The sequence below is a fragment of the Gavialis gangeticus genome, unplaced genomic scaffold (genome assembly GCF_001723915.1).
Source record: "Gavialis gangeticus isolate Ggan-Ray unplaced genomic scaffold, GavGan_comp1, whole genome shotgun sequence".
Taxonomy (NCBI): domain Eukaryota; kingdom Metazoa; phylum Chordata; order Crocodylia; family Gavialidae; genus Gavialis; species Gavialis gangeticus.
In genome coordinates, this window is record NW_017729034.1 from 87,679,651 (window position 1) to 87,700,565 (window position 20,915).

A 20,915-nucleotide genomic window follows, 5' to 3' on the forward strand; every position below is an offset into this window, starting at 1 on the left:
ACTTAAACCACTTTCAAAATGGCTGAAACTGATTTAAGATAAACCTGATTGGAAGTAGTATTAGACTAAACTGATTTAAGTGCACTGAACTTCTGTTCCGTTACAGGTTAAATTTGTTTCTGATCACTTAAACTAGTTTACGTGTAACTTCTGTCCTTAGCTTCAATCTCTCCTGGTAGCGCTCTCTCTTTCTTTGTATAAATGATGTGAATATTCATTGGAGCAGGGCCTTGAAGATTGGTTTCTCACATCTCAGATCCCACCCTAACCACTGGTTTTTCTGGGGTAGATAAGGATCTCTCTCTCTTACTAGTTTTCACCAGATCTTTCATTCTTTTTAGTTGAACCCAATTCATATGTTCTAGTTTTGAGTATTACTTTACCACTGTGTTTATTACCTTTCTACTTTGAACTTATCTGTCTCCTTGTATAAAGTGGCTAATCTCAAACAACACAAGGACTACCATAAAAAGTATTACTTCTCTTTGAGATGATGAAGTCTTTTATAGAATGCCCCTGATTAACTGCTGAGCAGAAAACAAATGTGGTATTTCTCCTATCATCATTTTGCGTGCATAAGTAAAACCCCCAACCACCAAACAGTGATTGAGAAATGAATGCTGTTTCAGCAAGTCCTATCGGGCAAGGGAAAAACTAAAGAAGGGGAAGGAAAAAGAATGAGGGCTGGATGGTCTTAAACCTTTTCTGCAGCGTGGATCACATTTTCAATACAGACTAACTTGCAGAAACATCTTCCTTTCCCCATCTTCCTTTCACAAGCGATCTGACCATTTCCCTTGTCAAGTGCTTGTAGAATCTTAGACAGGTCTTTAAAGGTGATTGAGCTGAGGAAGCAAAACTGAACTGTGTGACCAGCTAGCCCTTTATAAACAGCCATCAACTGCTTCACTGGCCATGGGCAGTGGTCTGCGGATAATCTCTGAGTTAGGGGAAATGAACAGATTTAGGGCCTGACTTCCTTGTCACTGTAACTTATAATAACTGCTACTGAAAACACATCCTAAAAATCAGAATGTATAGAGTAGAAAAGGGGGTCTTCAAAACAAGTAAAGAGACTAATTGAAATACTCTAACTCCTGGGAACATAAGCAGGCAGGAGAAAAAGAACCGAGTGATAGAAGGAAAAATGTAAGAGTGACAACATAGGCCTTAATTCAGCTTACCTCATCAAACATTTACTTCCCCTTAAGCTCATGCCTAAGTCCCATTAAAATCAACAGAGCAAAGTGTATGTTGGGGCACTTTGTTCAACCAGGGATATTTTTATTCTTGGTAGTAAGTTCAAAACCAAACATGCAGTATTGTTATGTAGAATGAATGGGACGTGGGAGAGCTGGTTGTGTGTGGCAGGTGGGTGTGGAAGCCTGAAGTGCCTATGAAAAAGGAAGGAAGAGTCTGTTCTAGGATGTATATGAGTTTACAGAGTTGATGCTGGCTCTGGTCTTAAGTTTAGGTCTGGATCTTGCAACACACACTGGAGAACATCTGGAGCGTCGGTTTGCTGAATCTAAGCACTTAGGCACACATTTCCAAATAAACAACAAACAATGTAGTTTCCAGTGTTCCCCCTCATTTCCCCATCCCTTCTTGCCTTTTTAAAAAGTACCACCTGTGATTTAAAAATACATCATGCCACTACTCTTCCCTTTTACCACTACCAGCACCACCATATCTCACCACCACTGTGCCTCCTCAAACTCCTGTTTTACTTTTTTTCTGCATCAGACAAGTTTCCCCTTCTTGGTCAAGTTCAAGGCCCCCCATCCTGAAATATGATCCAGTGGCACAGACTCTTGTGTCCACACAGACCCTCTGAACTTTGTGGGGACTCAACAGATCACACTAGAGAAACATACTGCAGCACTGGGACCTCAATGTTCCCATGTCCAGGAAAGTGGCTAAGCAACAGGGAAGTCTCTGGCCTTCACAGCTGCTTTTGCTGGGGTGGCGAAGGGTCTGAATGTACTATTGATTCCTTAGCACTAAAACAGATCTGTAGCCCCTGTCTGTAAAAGATAGGGATCTCCTTCAACTCTCTAATCTCTAGCAGCTGTCAAAGGCTTAAGAAGCTTGTAGTTGCCTGGCATGCCAAATTGAATGACATTTTTTGGAGACAATCAAGTACCACTGGATTGGACTCCAACAGAACTGAATTGGACCCAAGACCTTGCACCATATTAAGTGTCCAAGCCATTCCTGTATGGGAGGCAGGACAGAAAACAGAATCTGTACCACCCACATAAGGGCCACAAATACCTGTCTCAAATATTTCCTGCTGAGACTGCGCTTCCCAGATGTCTTCCTCTGGATGAAAATATGGAGGAACTCACTGCAGTTCTGCAAAACTCTCTCAAGGCTTCATCATATTACTAGTATAGTTTTATTATTAAGCTAGGTACAGACATTCAAAATGTCTGAGGAGGAATTGATCTGTTATGCAGTTTTCTGCAAGCAGCACAGTTTAGATAGGTAGCAAACAGAACACACATTCCTCCTGGGAGGGGAAGCAAATCTCAGACTAGGTTCCACCATTTTTAAACCATGCTGTGTGTGCCAAACTTCTGTCCTGTTATGGGTATAGACTATTTTCCAACCACTTTTACTGGTAAAAGTGTAATGTCTGTACCTGGCCTTAGAGTGCTTTAAATCCAGCATCATGCTTGTCCGTGAAAATAGTCATAACTCATTTGCAATGTCAGGCAACATCAATGTAATCTACATTTTTCAACTGGTTCTCTTCTGTTGTTCCTGATTGAAAATGCTGTTTTCAATTAAGAGGATTCAGATTTTTATGTAGTTGGAATTCTAGCTGCAGCATAATTATCCTCTATTAAGGTTCTCTGTAGAGAGTATAGATACTAGAGATAAGATTGATCAAGGTATAGGAACCATATCCACAGGAAAAGTTTTTCAAACCATGCTTGTACATAACATTTGGGGCACATGTTTGTAAAAGAAATTTAACTAAAAGTTTGTCTGGTACAATAGCTACCTTGGTGCAATTTTAATGTGTTTCTTGTTAGGTGAGATCTTCAAAAACATGGCTAAAAGGCTCTAATATGGCCAACTTTCTCACTCTCAGCTGGACGATGAAGTAGGTTGGGGGAAGGAATTTTCAACATTCTCTTCCATCTGGATTAGAACTGAAAATCTGCAACACAATCTACTTTTCCAGAAAACCTCCATGTTCGTGTAACACCATTTGCAAATGCGCTGTGGCACCATGAATAAACAGTAAAGAAAAAGAAGAGTTTGCCACATGACTCTTGTTTTGCAAAGGATTCCTCTATTTACAGCACTACTCAAACTAGGAATAAAGTTCAAAGTATTCACAGGGTTCAGTTTTATTACAGGCTGGTTTTTTGTGTGTTTTTTTTTTAAACGATGGTAAAGGAAGGGGCTGTTAAAAAAAAAAAAAATCTGAGCACAGTGAGGTTTTCACAGGAAATTTCAAACCTTGGCAGTGTTAATTTAGAGTTTCTGTTCTCTTCTCTTTTCTTATTAAGGGGTTTTGCTGATCTGTTGTTCAGGAACTACAAACACATCAGGTTCTACCAATGTCTCTTCCTCAAAACAGCAGATATTTAATATTCTCTTCAAAAAGTTAATTTGCAAACAACTACAACTGCTTTGTAAAAAATTCCACTCACATGCTATTTATTTTTTAATCATCTGCTTACACACAAAATCTGAGAGAGCCAAAAGCAACCAGATGGGTGGGTTGCTATCCGTTCTGCTGGGATAAGAGCCAGAGGTCCCTTCCTTCCTTTTTTTTTAAATTATGAAACAAAAAGAATGTTAGGGGAAACAGGAGAGACAGCACATTACAGCTCGAGGTGAGCTTGTTAAAGCTTTCAACAAAGCATTGTTTGATTACACATCAGTTTTGTCTGCTTGATGGCTTTTTAGCAATTTCAAGTGAACTATGAGTAAAGGGTAAAAACTTTAGAAGCTTCAGTACGGCTGGATGGTGTTTGTACTGTGCAGAGACAAAGTGGGGGGAAAAAAGAAAGGAAATGCACACCTCAAACCAATGCAAATGCGTTAGGAATTTAAGTTGAGAAGCTTTTGTAGACAGCAGAACTCCATTGTACTGCTTTCTTACACGTTTTGAAGCAGAGCAACAAAAGCACCCTTTTTTTGCCTCTCAGATAAACAGTACCGGACTTTAAAAGACAACAACATTTTTAACAAACACAAGTAACATGCATCTAATAGGTAATGTTTTAAAGGAAATAAAAAGGTTAGTCCTGATCTAACTATGACTAAACACATAAAACAGGATTCAAATAATGCAAGCAAAAAACCACAGCATCCTCTTAGGGAGAAAAAAGAAAAGAAAGTGTGCTGTCCCTTTAAGGCAGACTCTGCTGTAACCCCAAAGGCATTCTACTTTTCTTTGACAAAGAATTCGGTAAAGCTCTGCTCCTCCATCCTTCTAAGGGAATGAATAGGTCACCCAAAAATATGGCAAATTAAACAGATGGCAATTGGAGTCCCCTTTAACTACAGAAAGAGGAACTACAGAGACCGCAGAGCAAACACTTTGGGGAGTCCAGCAGAGTGGCTTGCCGCTGCTGTACAGTACTACTCACCACTGGCTTGCTCAGACAGAGTGGAGACTGAGGTCTGGCCCATTTCTTAACCTTTAAGAGGGCCAGTGTCCAACAATCATGCAGCTCTCCTGGTCCTCTGGTCATGTATTCTCTGCCACATATGTTTCCAAGGGTTCATTTCACCTCTCTTCTGGGCTCGCTGTCTTACTATCAGCCTGTAACTTCTGCCTCACGCACGCTGGTTGTAAGTCCACCTCCTCCTGCTGCAGACCAGCTCGACTGTTCCTGTTCAACTGAATGCCTGTCATTCCTCTATGCAGATTACTGGAGGTCAGAGGTCAAAGGGAGGGAGTCCCTAGCTGGTACAACCACATAGGGCTTCTCAGAGACCATCACACAACAGGAACCGTTTGTAGTTTTAAGCTAGTCTCTTTTAACACAAAGGGTTCAATGTTAATTGATCCTATAGGGCTTGAATGAGAAAGAATAAAGTACTTAGTCATGGTAGTTTAATTTAACAGGGTCTGATTTTCTTTATGTTTTTATCCCCGTTTATCTATCCCACCTTGCAGGATTGAGTTCTTTCTGTTCTGCTGGTGCTAGGTATACAATGGAATAGTAATCGTACCCCCCCCACACACACACACACACCTGTTTCACACAGCCTGATTGCCCTGGAAAGGCAATGCAGAGATTTTACTTTAAAAATAATTAAAATATATATATAAATAAAACTCAGATACATTCAGAAAAAATAAGGTTTAAAAGAACAGCATCCTTAAGCAACAAAAAAGTACAAATCCATTTATACACCTAACCATTGTCAATCTATTCCTCAAATCTAAACACCACAGGCATCTAGGATATACAAGATAAAATACTGGGTTTTCAAAATCCATGTTACGTTAAACAATGGAGGGGGGAAAAGTGACTATGTACACTTGATCCTGAAACCTGCCCAAAGATCATACAGAATCTCATTAAATTTCAACAATCCCTAATACAAGTATAAGGGTCTATTCATGCAAAGGAGCTTTCAGCATTTGGATTATCGAGCCACTTATTCTACCTTACTGAGAAGTTTGTAGCAATGGAACCAGGATTCCAACAAGCCTGACAGAGGACAGCTTTGATTAAAAGCTTATCTTGGTTCAGTGGCTAAGTGAGGCTGGAATAGAAATAAGAAGGAAACATGCAACAGGCAGAAAAAAGGGGGGGGGGAAATAGGAATCAATATAAATCAGAAATTACAGTGTGTAAGAAATTGATGAGCCTAAAGAAATCAGAGAACAACGCATAGCTGAGAAAGCAAAAGACAACAAGAAAGTTATCATAGTTTCTTGCATGCAACATGCACATTTCCTCCAAAAATACAGCTCCTAGAAATTGCACTGTATAGTGGAGTGAATTTATTCTACAAATTTGGAACAAAGAAATCCTTGGGGACCTGAGGAATGCCAACATCATAATGATCTCCATTTTTTTGATAGTCATCTTGGTTCTCATTAAAGACTGCCTTTCTTCTGAAATGGACATAACATACTGAAAGGACAGAACACTCTTCAATCTGGGGCATTTTTGGTTGAAGACCAAAGTACTCAAAGCAACCATCCTTAATCTTCAATACGCCAACTGCGCCATCCTTGCACACACTGAAGAAAATGCTCAAAATGCACGGGATCTTTGCGGACAACCCTACCGAACTTTGGGCCTCTTTCTCAATGTTAAGAAAACTAAAATCTTCTATCAGCCTGTCCCAGGCCAGCAATATGACTCCCCTCCCCAAATTACCACAGAGGGAAAGACCCTGGAGGTAGTTGTGCACTTCCCCTACCTCAGAGAGCGAACATTGATGAGGTGACCAGCACAGATCCAGTGTGCAAGTGCCTCCTTTGGGAAAATGCTTTGATGTGTCTTTATTTATTGTGATCTCTGGAAGGACACCAAGACCAAGATCTACAATGCAGTTATCATTCCCACTCTCCGCTATGGATGTGAAAAGTGGGTGGATCCAGAACCTGGACAGGTATCACCAGTGATGCCTCCAGAAAATCCTCCACATCTAATGGGAAGATTGCTGTGCAAATGCCAGCATCCTTGCCAAAGCCAATGCTACCAGCATTGAGTCAGTAATCCTCAAGTACCAACTTTGCTGGACTGGGCAGATTGAGATTGGCTGCCTATACATGTGCTCAGAGGTGGGAAGGGAGGACTGTTTTAATTAGAGTGGTTCCTGGACAGCTGCTCTAATTAAAATGCCTCACCATCATGTGCATTAATTCCCTGCAGATTTAACAATGGCCATGGGATGCTTTATTGAAACCTCATTCAAAGAGGTTTAAATAAAGCTCCCCGTGGCCATTTTAAAATGCATGGGGGCTTCATACACATGATGCTGCAGCAATGCTGGAGCATTCTACTTAGAATTCAATTAATCAAGCCTGCTCCAACATGCTCCAATTAGAATGCCAACGAGCATATGCATAGGCAGCCTGTGTGCAGATGCCTAATTCTTGACTCTCAAAAAAAGTGCTCTATTCCCAGCTTAGTATCGGCCTGAGATCTCACAGTGCCTAGAGGAAACACTACAAGAACACATTGAAGGCATACTTCAAGAAAACAGATGCCAACATCAAGAGCTGACTGTAGTGGCACCACAACCTCACCTAAGCAGCAGCTTGTTTCAAGGTAAAGCATCTTGCTTTCAAAGCAGGAGAGAAAAACAGAGGAAAGAAAAGGAAAAACAGCCTGCTTATTCTCCCCTGCAGAAAGACTTGCAGCTTCTGCAGATGGGTCTGTGGATCAAGGATTGGGCTATTAAATCATCTCAAGACCAATCAATGAGCTGTAGTAGAGATCATCCTCAAATTGAGGGATTGCCAATGACAACTACAAGCAAGGATATGTGGTAATAGCAGTACCTGCCTCTGCCAGGGGAAAGCAAAAATAAACCTATGCATGTTGTACAGGGGACACATGCTGCAGAGGTTGGTACTCTGTTACTTACTGGTACCAATATTTTCAAAGAAATATCTTTTTTCCTCAATTCTGCCTTTCAAAAAGAAGGTGCATGCCTTATTCAGTGGTGTGTTATATGTGAGAAAATAGGGTATAACAGAAATGCAGGAATTCTAGCAAGGGTGGTGCCTGTTACCTAGTCCTATTTACTAGTTTGAGATGATAAAACCACAACTGATAACAGGAAATGAAAGAGGAATGCAATAAATATTTCTGTTCTGTATTTGGAAAGAAGCAGGATGTTGTATACTTATCAGATGAGGATGATGAAATACCATATTTACCTAAATTCAAGATAACTTTGAACTTAAGTTCAAAAATTAGATTTTTTACATGGGAAATGTGTAAATTTGTTACAATTTTACATGCTTGAATCTAACTATTAGAGGGTCATCTTAAATTCATCCCCAACAGTGCAAGAACAGAGAAATCAGCAGGAAGGGGGCAGGCAGTGAGGAAGCAAGCAGCCAGAGGGCAAGTGACCTTACCTCCACCCTTTTTCACACAACCTGTCCCACCTAGTGCCTGCATGTCTGGGAGCCTGTTTCCTACCCCCACCCACCCAACCTGTCCCACCTGGTGCCTGCATGCCCTCCCCTGGTGCCTGCAAGTCTCAGAGCCTACTGTCTGCCCCCACCCACCTGTATTCCCTGTGGTGCCTGAGCCCCCTGCCGCTACCCTATCCTCAGCACCCCAGGACAGAGTGGGGCTGGGGCTGCATCAAATGGTAAGTAGAAGGGGGAGCAGAGGCTTCAGGGGTAAAGGGGTCAGGCAGTTGCTGCAGCTTTGACTCTGATCCCAACTTCGGTTCAGGGATGGAGTTACTCCCCTTCCCCACAAAACAGCCTTGTACTCAAATCTAAGAGGAGCCCCCTGCTCCATATGTTTAATTGTGGGGGGAAATCCTTGTCTTGGATTTGCATAAATAGGTCCATTGGTAACTGTTAAAATGCATCTACTTGGAATAAACAGTTATATAATTATATACTTGGCAGGCAGCAGGCATCCAAAAGTCCTGAAATAGTTGGGGGAGATCTCTGGCATGCTGATGTTAATTTTTAATAAACACTGGGATATGGGAGGAATACCTAAAAGACTGAAAAACTGCTAATGTGTTGACTGTATTTTAAATAAAGGGAATTGGGGTGACCCAACTATAAGCTCATTAGTTTAACCATCAAACCCAGGTAAAATGACAATATAGCTGGTATGGGATTCATGTGATAAAGGATTAATGGACAGAAATACAATTAATGCCTGTCAAAATAGTTTTATTGAAAATAGTTTTCATGGCGAACAACCCAGACTTCAATCTTTTGATACAGCTGTAGCTTTGGTTGACAAAGGTAATAGTAGGGATTTAATAAGTAGTACATTCCTGCTAAGCATCTAGCCTTCAGTTTGTAAAAAAGGCTAGGTGCTTACCTAGGAGTATGCTCTTGCCTGATCTCACTATAAACAATGTTAATTCATTAAAGGAATAGCCTGTGCTAAGCTTTTTGCACCTCACTAGAACTCCTTACTTTTTTGGTTGGAGCATCTTATACCTCCAACAGCACCCTCCAAATCAACAGGACCGAGTCAGTTCAAGGCTGCTTTAGAAGCCTTGAAATTGATAGCTTCTTGTCAATTTCACCAACTATGCAGTTAAACAGAGGAGACAGTGGGACAGAAGAGTTCCTGTGAGGTTAAATTGTTTCTGAACTTAAGTGATATACAGGTGAGTGATATTTGTTTGAGTGTAAGCAATTTGCAAAAAAAAAAAAAGAAAAGAAAATCAGAACCACCATCCTTGTGTTACTCAGTTAAGTGACTTATGCCCTTATCCAATATGCATAGAAGTATAAAATGCTCTGGACTTCTGTCAGGCACAACTTTCTATTTAAAATATTAACACTACACAGTATTTAGTAAAACACACTAAACAGAGTAGGAACTGGCTACCTGACAGGTCTTAGAGAGTAGCTGTCTAGGAGGATTCATCACTGAATGGGGATGTTTCTAATGCAATTCTGAAAAGAAGCTATTCAATATTTTCATCCCTGTCTCTTATAGACCAAACCTGATAAACAAAACTTGTTGAATATGTTCAAATGTAAGTTTTTACATCTAGGAATAGATGTATGCAGGCCATGTCTATAAAAATCAGGGAGGGTGGCCTGGAAAGCAGGTGCTCTGAAAAGCATTCATAATGGACAAAAAACTCGCTGTGCCCACCTGCTGTAATGCTGTGGCAAAAAAGATCCTTGAATACAAAGCAAATATGAGTATGGTGGTGATTTAATCTCTCTCTTTTACCCAATCAATATTGGCATGCCACCTTTGGTCCGGGTGTCTGTTTTTTAAAAACAGGATGTTGCAAAATTGGAGAGGATTTAGAAGAGAGCCAGAGAAATTATTTGAGAGCTGGAGAAAATGACTTACTGTAAAAAACTTAGAGAGGTCACTGTTTAAATTATTAAAAAGATTGAGAGATGCCTGGATTTCAGCACATAAGTACATTCACTGGCAGGGTATACCAGGTGCTCAGAGCTTCCTTAATTTAAAAGAAGAAAGTTATAGATGGGATAAAAGGCAATGAGTGGCAACTGAGGCCAGAAAAATGTGAGTTAAAAATGTCACACATTTATGTGTGCCTTATTTGTGTGGAAGTGGATGTGAAGGTGATTTGCCATTGAAACAAATTGCCAGAAGTGTGGGATTCTGCACCTCTGGATATCTTCAGATCAAAATGCAAAACCTCTTCCCAAGATATAGTTTAGGCCCCTACCAGATGTTTAATTAAAGGTGCAATGGGATCTGATCCTCAGTCTCAACAATTGTGCCTTCTGCCATGCTACATGTACATGACAGAAAGTGCAATTGTGGAATTAGGTATCAGATGCCAATTGTACCCTATTGCCTGCATGATCTTGGGCTCCCTCTGCACTGGTGAGTAGCAAGCCAGATGCCCAGGGCACCTACCTTGGAGTGGCAGTCAGCTGATTGTCCCTCCCAGCCTTCAGAGAGCAGTGGAGCCAAGGGCTCCAGTGCACCCCCAAGGCTGGCAGTTGCAGTTAGCTGATCAGCTCTTCTAGCCTTGGAAGTGAATGGGAGTCAAGCACTCTGATGTGGCCCTGAGGCTGGGAGTCCTGATCAGCTGAATGGCCTGGCTACATGCTCAATTAAAGACATGATGGGAACCAGCCATAAAGTTATTACACATATTTTGTGTAATAGCTTTATGGCTTATTCCCAGTTTTATCGCATCATTAATTGCATGAACATGTCTAGGTTAATCATGTCTTAAGTGTAACGTCTGCCAGGGGCCTTAGCCAGCCACAAGTTATGCAGTTCAGTACAAGGATAACTGCAAGGAATTTAATGGCCTGTGTTATACAGAAGGCCAGATGAAATGACCTAATGGTCTCTTCTGGCTTTAAATGCCAAGAATCTATGATGTTCTTTTGAGTTCAGGCCTGTTAGAAATAAAAGACATAATTCATTGACTGAGAAGTTAGTTTCCTACCTTAATAAGATCTAGTACACAGGAGAGTTACCGGAAAGCTGAAGTATTTATCTTATAAATAAGAACGTCAAAATGTTCCTGCCACTGTTGAATGTGACAAAGTTTATCAAAGGTATTTGCATCCCCTTGGAATGTAAAGGCCCAGCATACATTGCAAAATTTGTCAATAGGTCAAGAGTCTGAAACAGTTCCTGAAAGGTGATAAACTCCACAGGGCTAATAATGAGATTATGGTATTATAGTGTCCGGTGCAGATATATTAGCTGGGTATGACAAGAGAATTTATTTTCCCCATTAGAGCTTTAAAAATGTTGCCATAAGCAATTTTTCCTTATTTTTCTTGCATAACTCTTATTAACAAAGGTTATGTTCTTATGCTCCCACATGTTTAGTGGTGTGTTTCAGAAGTGGTTACATCAGACTTAACATTATCTGGTTTCCCCAGTTACTGCTATGGAAATTGGGGAGAGAACCCATGAAAGCAAAAGAAGAAACATATTTATAGGTATATTATGTAAAAAAACAGTAATTTTCAGGAATATTACTAAGTAATTAGTAGTATTTACAAAACTTAAGATTGAAATGATAACTACTTCATGTGAAAGTGTTGGAGGGTGTGGAGGGAACGAACTCTTGATTTTCACAAATAAGCACAGTCCTCCTTAACAAAATTCCTGTGTTGTCAGGTATTGTCATCACAACAGATTTCTTTAAGAGTTGGTGGACAACCATTTGTCAAGTGATACTGATAAAGTATGATAAAGAATCACAAAAAACCCTTTCTTCTAATACTGAACAAGGAACTCTATGGGTTCAGACAGACATAACACTTATATTAGTTTGAATGTATTTTATCTAGAAATGCATGCCAGTTTAGACTGATTTGAACTTCCTGAACCATTTAAAAATTATGTTTGGATAATCAAGTCTTTTTTTAATTGGTTCTCCATGTACTGGTTCAGTGTTATGTGCAGACCCAAAGCTTTCTGCAACTGGTGTCTGCTCCTCCGGAATGCTACATTGTACTGTTCCTCACTCCCTCCATCCCAATCCCCACATGACAATGGGCTGCTCTGGTATGAAGCCAGAGCACTACTGCTACAATCTCTAGTGCAGTGATTCTCAACCTGTGGCCCATGAGCCACACGCAGTGCAATCTGCACACTGTTGCAGCCTGTGTGACATCCCGTTAAAACATTTTTAAATGAATACACAGGAAGTAAGTTGTGTGGATGTGACCCTGTAACACATTGAGAGCTGCAAGTGTGGCCCACTATAGCAAATAGGTTGAGAACCACTGCTGTAGTGCCTGCATGTGACCACAGTGTCCTTGGCTAAGGCCTCAGGGGGCAGTTCTCCCACCACATTTAAAGAGCTGGTCAATTTTCTTTCTTTGGTGACAGCAGTATTCCTGCCCAGAGAATGAGGATTGGACTCGCTCTTTCAAGGTTCCTTCCAGCCTTTAATTTCTATGACTTCTATGATTGAGAAGGGGGAGCAGAAAACAACAGCTGGGTTGGTTACTCATTATTACCCCAGTGGTGGTTTGACAGCACTGCAGTGCTTAAAAGGGGATGGTTCTACTTACAACTAGGGAGCTACCTAAGTTGTGGCAAGATACAGCCCACAAAGGGACTGAACTCTTTGGCTGCGTCCAGACAAACGTGGTTACATAGCATGTGGCGCCTCAGACATGTCTGCAGCGTCACATACCACACGTTCTGTTGTTCTCCATGCTGCAATGATCATCACTGCTGCAGCCCTAGGAGGCCCCCAGGACCCCAGTTATGGCTTCTGGGGCCAGCCCAGTGCTGGCCCCAGACTCCCCTACCCCACCCAGGGTAACTTGCTGTGTGACAGCGCACATGACGCACAAGTGTTCCCTGAGGACAACAAGCCATGGCACAAGGTGTGCCGCTGCTAGTTATCCCTGGGGAACCGAACATCCATGCAGATCTGGACGTGGCCTTTGAGTCTTCTGCAGTAGAAGCACAGACCTCTACCACTTGCACAAAGAAAGTAACAGCATGTCCTTATTCTCTTATATGAGCAACACTTGGCAAAGTACCAGCACTGAGAGGTGACTTCAGGCCTCAGGCTGATTTTCCTAGTCAAGAATCCACACAAAAACACATATGCATATCTTGGATTTCTTGGGGATCTTCACTCTGTATTTACATAATTTCAAATATTTTTAATTTTAGCACAGAATTTCCTGACCTTTTAGCATTTGGATTTCATAATGCTGCAGTATTCTAAGGCTTAATAAATATTTGATGTGACTCAGCAGTTTTAATTTCTTTTTAGCAAAGATGTTACACTGCAGCTATACATATAAAGGAGGAATAATTATATTTTTAGAGGCAGGAGACAAAACATTTCTTAAAATTTTGCTAGCTTTTCTTTGGGACCAGTTTTTTATTTTTAATTTTATCTTTAAATACTGATGCATCTTTGGATGAGATATAAAAGGCAAGGCCTGGGAATTTATAATTTTTATGTCCAGCTTGACACCCACTACTACAACAGAAAATGAAAGGAGCTAAGGAACTGGAATGTCCTAGCCAAATCTGAATGTCTGCAATACGATTTTGGTTACCCAGTTATCTCATACTATGTCCATAGATAGGATGAGTCTTCACTTTATCACACTAGATACAGTGGTTTGGGACAGTGTGAGCAGATGATACATTCTAGCACAGTTCTGCTCAAGCTTCTGGTCCCATGGGCTAGGTGAGTGGTGTGTGGCTGTATTGAGCCCTAAGTGCCAGGATCAGACTCTGCACGGCTTTGGCCAGCCCCTGTATACCAGGCTCAGGTTCTGTGCATCAGGATTAGGCTCCACGCTGGCCCTGCATGATGGGATTAAATGCCAGCATCCTCTGCTGGCCCCATAAACCAGGAACAGGCTCTGGTGCCCTGCACTACCCCTACCCAGACCCACATGCCAGGATCAGGCTCTGTGCCACCCCATGAGTGTGCAAAGCCATGCTATCTGGCCTCTGAGGCTTTCCATGTGTCTGGAAATTTGCCAGCAGAGGATCAGGAACCCCTCCCCCACTGCCAAATTTTTGGACCCGTAGGGATCCCCATGTGCCAGAGGACATGGCTCCAAAGGATGGATTTTGCCCACAAGCCAAGGATTGAGCACCCATGTGTTAGGGAATACATTTATCTTTCAGTGGATCAGATATAGGTATCTCCCTCTTGAATTGGACCACAGAAGAATTTTACCTCTGTGCACCTGGCTGTTACAAAGCCTATTTATCACTGAAGTCCGATTTAAGATTTCAAACTAGGAGTTAAGTGAGACTTGAAAAGTGCACAAGTTTTAACTGGCCCATGTGTAAAAGGTGGAATATCTTGCAGAGAGAGAATGCAGCTCCACAGATGACAGTGTTCATCATATTAATACAGCTTGCCCCAGTGCATGAATAAAGTATACAATTTTTCAAGCCCTATATGAACTTTTGAGATGAAAGGTGCTATGAAAACATAACAAGATTGTTATTCTTCTGTCAGGTATTTAGATTCAGTTATGAAATTAAATATCATAGCTGAAAGTCATAAATAAAGGCCATGATATTTAATACTAGGGATTATAAAAAGGGACCTGCAAGTGGGTGCAACTTTGTAAGAGGAATGACTCTCTCAGTCATGTGCTTGGTAAAATCAAGGAGACAACACAATGGCAAGAACACTTACTGGAGAATTATCCTATCCAGAATTCTGGAGGTACTGGAAAGCCAACAGAAGAAAAACAAATGCTATATTCTACAAGAATTAGAAATTATGTAGATACCATTATAATAAGCCAGAAAGATTGGATCCCTTTTTGAATTAAAAGTGCACTGTAAGAATTGTCATGTTTTGAACGTGTGGCACCTACACCTCCAACTCTGAAGGAAGCACACAGGCTGCCGGAGAAAGGAGCTCGGAATAAGCACCAGAAAGTTAGTCTGTTTGAACAGTTAAATGAGAACAGCATTAGTACCCCTATTTCTTTAAACTTGCGTGCAAGAAAGAAAGGGATTTGAATTCAAGAGTAAAAACTCCAGATCCATTAACCTGCAAAACGGTAAGTTTAGTCAGGACAAACAGCAGATGCCCACTGGCAGAGAACTGCTAATTCTGAAGTAAAGTGTGCCAGGAGAGAGCCAGTTCTTGCCGGTGCTATACTCTTCTCTTTTGCCTTCTGAGTCCAGCCCCTGCTCCTGCTTCCCAATGGCTTTTCTGGACCTTGCATTCAATGTTTATTAAATAAACAGCGGTGGCCAGCACCAGAAACTAAGGCTTCCTCAAGAAGGATCCATCTTACTGAACTACACACCCTTTAGCTTGCTTTCCTTCCCCTGGCCTTTCATATTTTCTGTTCTTAGCTAACTAGTGCACCAGCTTCAAAAGGAGAATTCAAGGATTCGCTGGGCAATGCCTTGTGCTGAGCTGCTGCTGCTGCTTTTACTATTTGGGATCCCTAGGGACTACCATTCTGTCACCCCCCCTGAATCGGTGCCTGGGGTTGATGCACTGCTCATGCTCACCTATTCCTAGTTATATTACTGTACAATGGTCATTTCATACCAGTTGTAGTAACCTTCAAAGTGGATAATGCCCAGTATTATAATGATGATAACAACAACAACAACAACAGAATAACACTTAAGTTTAAAACAGGGGTGGGTTAATTATTTCAGCTGGAAGGCCACATAATGAGTTTCGGCAAGTTGTTGAGGGCCGCACACACAAAATCTTCCGGAAGATAGCATTTTAACAAATTATACAGAATAAAGCATAACTAAAAATCAAATATCTACTATAACATATTTTAATTGTTTTTAAAAAAATAAGTTTTGTCCTGATTTATGGTTTTTTTGAGTAGAATATAAAGAAACAATTGCATAATAGCTCAAAATAAAGTCTTATGCTTGTATATAGTGTGCATGTGGGGGGGGGAAGGTATGGAGGGGATGTGTGTGTGCATGGTGGGGTAAGGGCTGCCCATGGGCTAGGTCCTGGAAGCTGGCTATGATTGGCGAAGCAGGGGGAGTTTGGCCATATTTTGCCCACCCCTGGTTTGAAAGGATCAAAATTCATTACTTACTGGAAGATGACACATACCCAAGAAAACAAAGACCCAGGACTCAATATTGAAGTGCAATTCACCATGCCTATTGTGTAAAATGAGCATATGCTTTGCTAAAAAGTCTCCTGGGAAGCTTTATAAAGATGGGGTACATGTACTAGACATACTTCTTGACCACAGGACAGCAAGTAGAAGAGAGCAAGGTTGGGCGCAAAAAACCTGTATGTGAGGCCTGAACTACTTTGACAATTTTTCCTCTAATCACCAAGGAAAAATTTGTTGTTAGTGAAGCTTAGCAGTACTTGGCTGGAGAATCCAAATCTACTTAGAACAAGCTGTTTCAGTTACAGAAAGAGCAGTTCAAGCAATAATGATAACTCAGAACTTGCAGAGTTACATCCCCAAATGGAAAGCCAGCCAGTTTCAAAAATAAAATAATCACACCTCCTTGGATAGAGTACTTACACAAATAAAAAGGAAAACCAATTAAGAATGTACAGTGAGAACAGTGAAGCTGGCTATATCTTTGCTGTTAAAAGGGCAGAAAGTAACAAAAACTGAACAGGGAAAAGGTTCCTGCCAACTTCTAATCTTTAATTTTAAGTCATGTACATATTACTTACTTGTACCTAGAGGTGCACCAATATATCGGTGCCATATTGGATTAGCACCAATAAAAGGAAAATTAACATTAATGACTATCAGCTTTTTTTGGTCGGTATAGTCGATAAAGTACTGATAAATATAATATGTCTTCTGGCTGGGACCCTGGATGCTTCATGCATGTGTGCAGGTGCAGCATGCACGTGGCTAGAATTCAGCCGGGTGGTGTGGAGAGCAGGGCCCTGCAGGTAAATCTGTAGAGGGAAGGGGCATGGGGAAGGGAAGGAGTGTGTGTGTGTGGGGGGGGGGTGGCAGTGGCAGACCAAGTCCCCTGCAGTGAAGGAGGGAGCGAAGCTGGGCACAGGGCAGGGGCTGGGAATGCTACTCAGCCAGGTCAGTGAATGGGACCCCAGGGCTGGGGCTGGGAGTGGGGCGGAGCTGCAGGTGGCTTATCCAGGGGGCACAGGGGTGGGGTTGGGGGGGTGACACCCCATTGCTGCATACACCCCTGGGGGAAGCATGAGGGGCATGTGCCCTCCCAGATTTGTGTGTGGGGCAAGGGTGGAGGCAGATTGCCCACTGTGGGCTCAGGGTTCTCTGCCCACCCTGCTGCCTTTGCCGCGGGAGCCATGTGCTGGCCCTTTGTCCCCTGCCTGCCCACCTGGCAGCCAATAGGGTGGAGAATTGTGCCTCCCACTGCTATGCAGGCAGGGGACATGGGGTCAGGAAGCAACTCCTGTGGAAAAGGCAGCATGGCAGGTGGACGGCTGACAGTCCACAGCAAGCAGCCTGCCTCTGCCCTTGCTCCACTTGGCTCTGCTCCTAAAAGCATCCCTGAGCTTAAAAATGGTGGTGGCAGTGCTTGAACTAAGGTTAATTTGACAAGCTTTAGTTCAAGCACCACCATTGCCATTTTTAAGCACTGGGACTCTGATTCCCTGGACAGGCTGCTTGCAGCTCCATCCCATTCCCCTCTCCGGCCCCAGAGTCTCATTCACCACCCTGGATGGGCAGCGCCCCCAGCCTCTGCTTCTGCCCCACTTCCTCCCTCACCAGGGGAGCCTCAATCTCCAACGCCCGCCATGCCCCTACCCTTTCACTGATTTACCTGCAGGGTGCTGCTCTCCATGCCACCTGGTTTCATTCCTGTAACTCAGTTTTTGGATCAGTAGATGTGGCTGTTTAATAATTGGCTATCAGTATTGGCCAAGAAAATATTGGTGCACCTTTACTAATTTGCCACAATTTGAGACTTTTAGCTCCTCATCTGCGAACAAGTTTTCTGCAAATGGTTACATTACTACAAACCTGTGTGTCATTCAAAAACATTCACTGAGGGAGCATCTAGTAGGGGTGCGTGAAGCGGGCAATATTCAATTTGGATTTGGATTCAGCCTGATTCAAGGGACAGTGATTTGATTCACTGATTTGGATCACTGTCCCAATTTGATTCAGCTGAATCTGAAGATTCGATTCTGATTCAGAGAATCAGCGATTCAACCATAGACACAGCTTTATGTTTTATCTACGTACCTCGAGGTACCAGGTGTGGCTCATGAACGCTGAGACAGTGGGGCAGATGGTGCGTCCCATGGGAGCATGGAGGGGTCCCCCGCACACTTGATGGTGGACCCAGAAGTACTTCCAGTCCACTTCCAGGTCTGCCGCCAAGCGTGTGGGGGAGGTCCCCAGCTCAGTGATCGGCTGCAGTGGGACCCCACATTTGGAGGACCCCCTTTGTGCTCCCGTGGGACACTCCATCTGCCACACCATCTCAGCATTCGCGAGCCGTGCCTGGTACCTTGAGGTATGTAGAAAAAACATATAAAGCTGTGTCTATGACCAAATCATCGAAACTCTCCGAACTGAATCGGAGGCTTCCGATTTGATTCGGAGAGTTTAATGCGTCTCCTGATTCGATTTGGATTTGGCTGCTGAATCGGGCTGAATCTCCTCCGAATCGAATCGAATCAGCGATCAAAGCTTCGCATAGCCTTCGCATAGCCCTAGCATCTACATGTGCCACTATGGCGCACTGCTACTGCGCCATCACTTAGTACTTCCTTTTGAAAGTACTAAAAGATGGTACAATAATAGCCCATACTGCGCCATGTGCGCACACACAATTATTTTTAAACACTACATCACTGTAGCGATGTGCTTTAACAAGGGAGTGCATCACTATGGAGACATAGCTGCGGTGTCACAGTTTTTGCCCGCAGACACTATGTTGCCATAACGCGTTGCTACGGTGACCTAGCATCATGTGTAGACGCACCCTAAACAATGTATCAACTAATTTCTGCCAATGGAAAGCATATAAACATTCCACTGAAGCAACCGCATAAAGTACTCATTGTCTGTTTCATGTGATAGGTCATCTAAGCTTCATGATTTTGCTTCTGTTTACTGCCTAAATTATATCTCAACCAAACTTTTCCTATGGCTGTTTGATCAGGATTTAAACAACGTATGGAGGCATGCCTATTTGCCCAAGTATTTTTAGTATTTTTCCTTCCAAAACATATGGACTTAGGTCACTCTTACTCAGGCTAACTAGTTTCCTACTTCACTAGGGATCTATGTGAAACTTCACACATACTTAACTAATACAAAAGTTGAAAAGGGAAAAATGAAACAAAGAACCAAAAAGCCCTCCCCACTCCCACCAAATTATGGCAAACAACACCGAAACAAACTAGTTAATGTTATTTGCCTAACTAGTCACAAGTACCATTTTTGCAGTATTCACCCATCTTTATATTGTTAAAAGTCAGAGGCTGGAAAAAATAGACACTATATGAAAATCTGTGGATTATATTGTGGTTCTGTTTATCTGAGTATGCAGTATTCCTGCTGTAGATCAGAATAATAAGCCATATGTTGTTTTTTTATCAGTATGTTTAGAAATTGATAGTCCTTCACTGAGTTTTTTCTGACGTTTCTTTGATTCCTTAAACAATCAACCAACCAAATGCCAGTAACGTTACACTTATTGTATAAGGGAAACCCCCCCCCACGAACAATTAACTAGTGTTGTGGGGGGAAGCAAGTGGGGAAACAAACTTTATAGGCCATCTTGTTCCCTAATAAATTTAGATTTTTTTTTTTTTAAATAACTTTAGATTTTGCTTAAGCCTTTTGGGATTTTTCTTTTCTACACTTGGTGCTAATACTTGTGTATTCTGTCCTGAGAACATCTAAAGTAATGTGATTCTCTTCTGCTTCATCATGCTTGAGTCAATACATAAACTCCTAATTTCTGGCACCCTTGCAAGTATTTCAGCAATTCTTTCAGGACTTATCATTTTAATAACTAGTGATTATTGGTGCTCTTCAAACAGACAAGAATGATAAATGATTGCTGCCCCAAAGATCTTACTACCTACATACTATCACAGACATAGCCTAGGTTTTGGAGCATTTCTTTTAAAGTCATGAGAAGTTATGAAACGTGAATGTTTGCAAGACTGAACCTCTGACCAAAAACACTGAAGTTCAGTAAACTGAAACAAAGATTTTTACAAAGCAGGAAAACATGTATTTCCTGCCAAACAAATGCTAAAGGAAACGGGGAAAAATATTTTTATTTTGTGAGCTCTTCAGGGCAAAGATCATGTTTTTCTTTTTTTAGAACATGCTTAGCATAGCAGGGCACAGCTAGCAATTACAAACATACAGCACACATAGGACCTATCACACTAGATTAGCCCTGAGGTCCATGTAACACTTGAGAAAAGGGTGCAAGAATCCCAGATAGAGGCATGAGACAATACGACCTCCTATTAGGTCTCAATCTGGTCTCTAAGGGCACTTGTACATGTGACTGGGGCATAGTCCCTTAAATTGAAATGGTGAGTTTTTAATTGTGACACTTAAAACCCCACCATTTCAATTTAGGGGTTTCCATTACTGTTACAGTGAGTGACCTGATCCCCCCCCCTTTTCTTTTTTGTGGAGCCTGCCCACATCTCCCACGGCTAGGGGGGCCCGCTACCAGCAGGCCAAGTGGCCCCTGAGCTGCAGAGGGCCCCAGTCCTTACCTCTGTGGCAGAAGAACCCCCCAGGACCACCCAGGGAGGCAGCTAGTGGGCAGGTGCTTCCCCAGCTTGGGCTCAGGGAAATA

The 20,915-nt window shown here is 42.1% G+C and overlaps 1 protein-coding gene across 4 annotated transcripts in view; it reads right to left on the reverse strand.

Moving 5' to 3' along the window:
- PHACTR2 (phosphatase and actin regulator 2) overlaps window positions 1–20,915 on the reverse strand; it is a 302,090-nt gene that overhangs the window by 146,160 nt on the left and 135,015 nt on the right. Inside the window, exon 1 of one of the 4 annotated variants that reach the window (XM_019527112.1) lies at window positions 4,617–4,873. The exons of the other annotated variants lie outside the window; for them this stretch is intronic. Coding sequence (XP_019382657.1) covers window positions 4,617–4,659 — 43 coding nt within the window. The 5' untranslated portion in view covers window positions 4,660–4,873. Of the gene's footprint in view, window positions 1–4,616; window positions 4,874–20,915 lie in introns of those variants that run through there. 4 annotated transcript variants of the gene reach the window in all.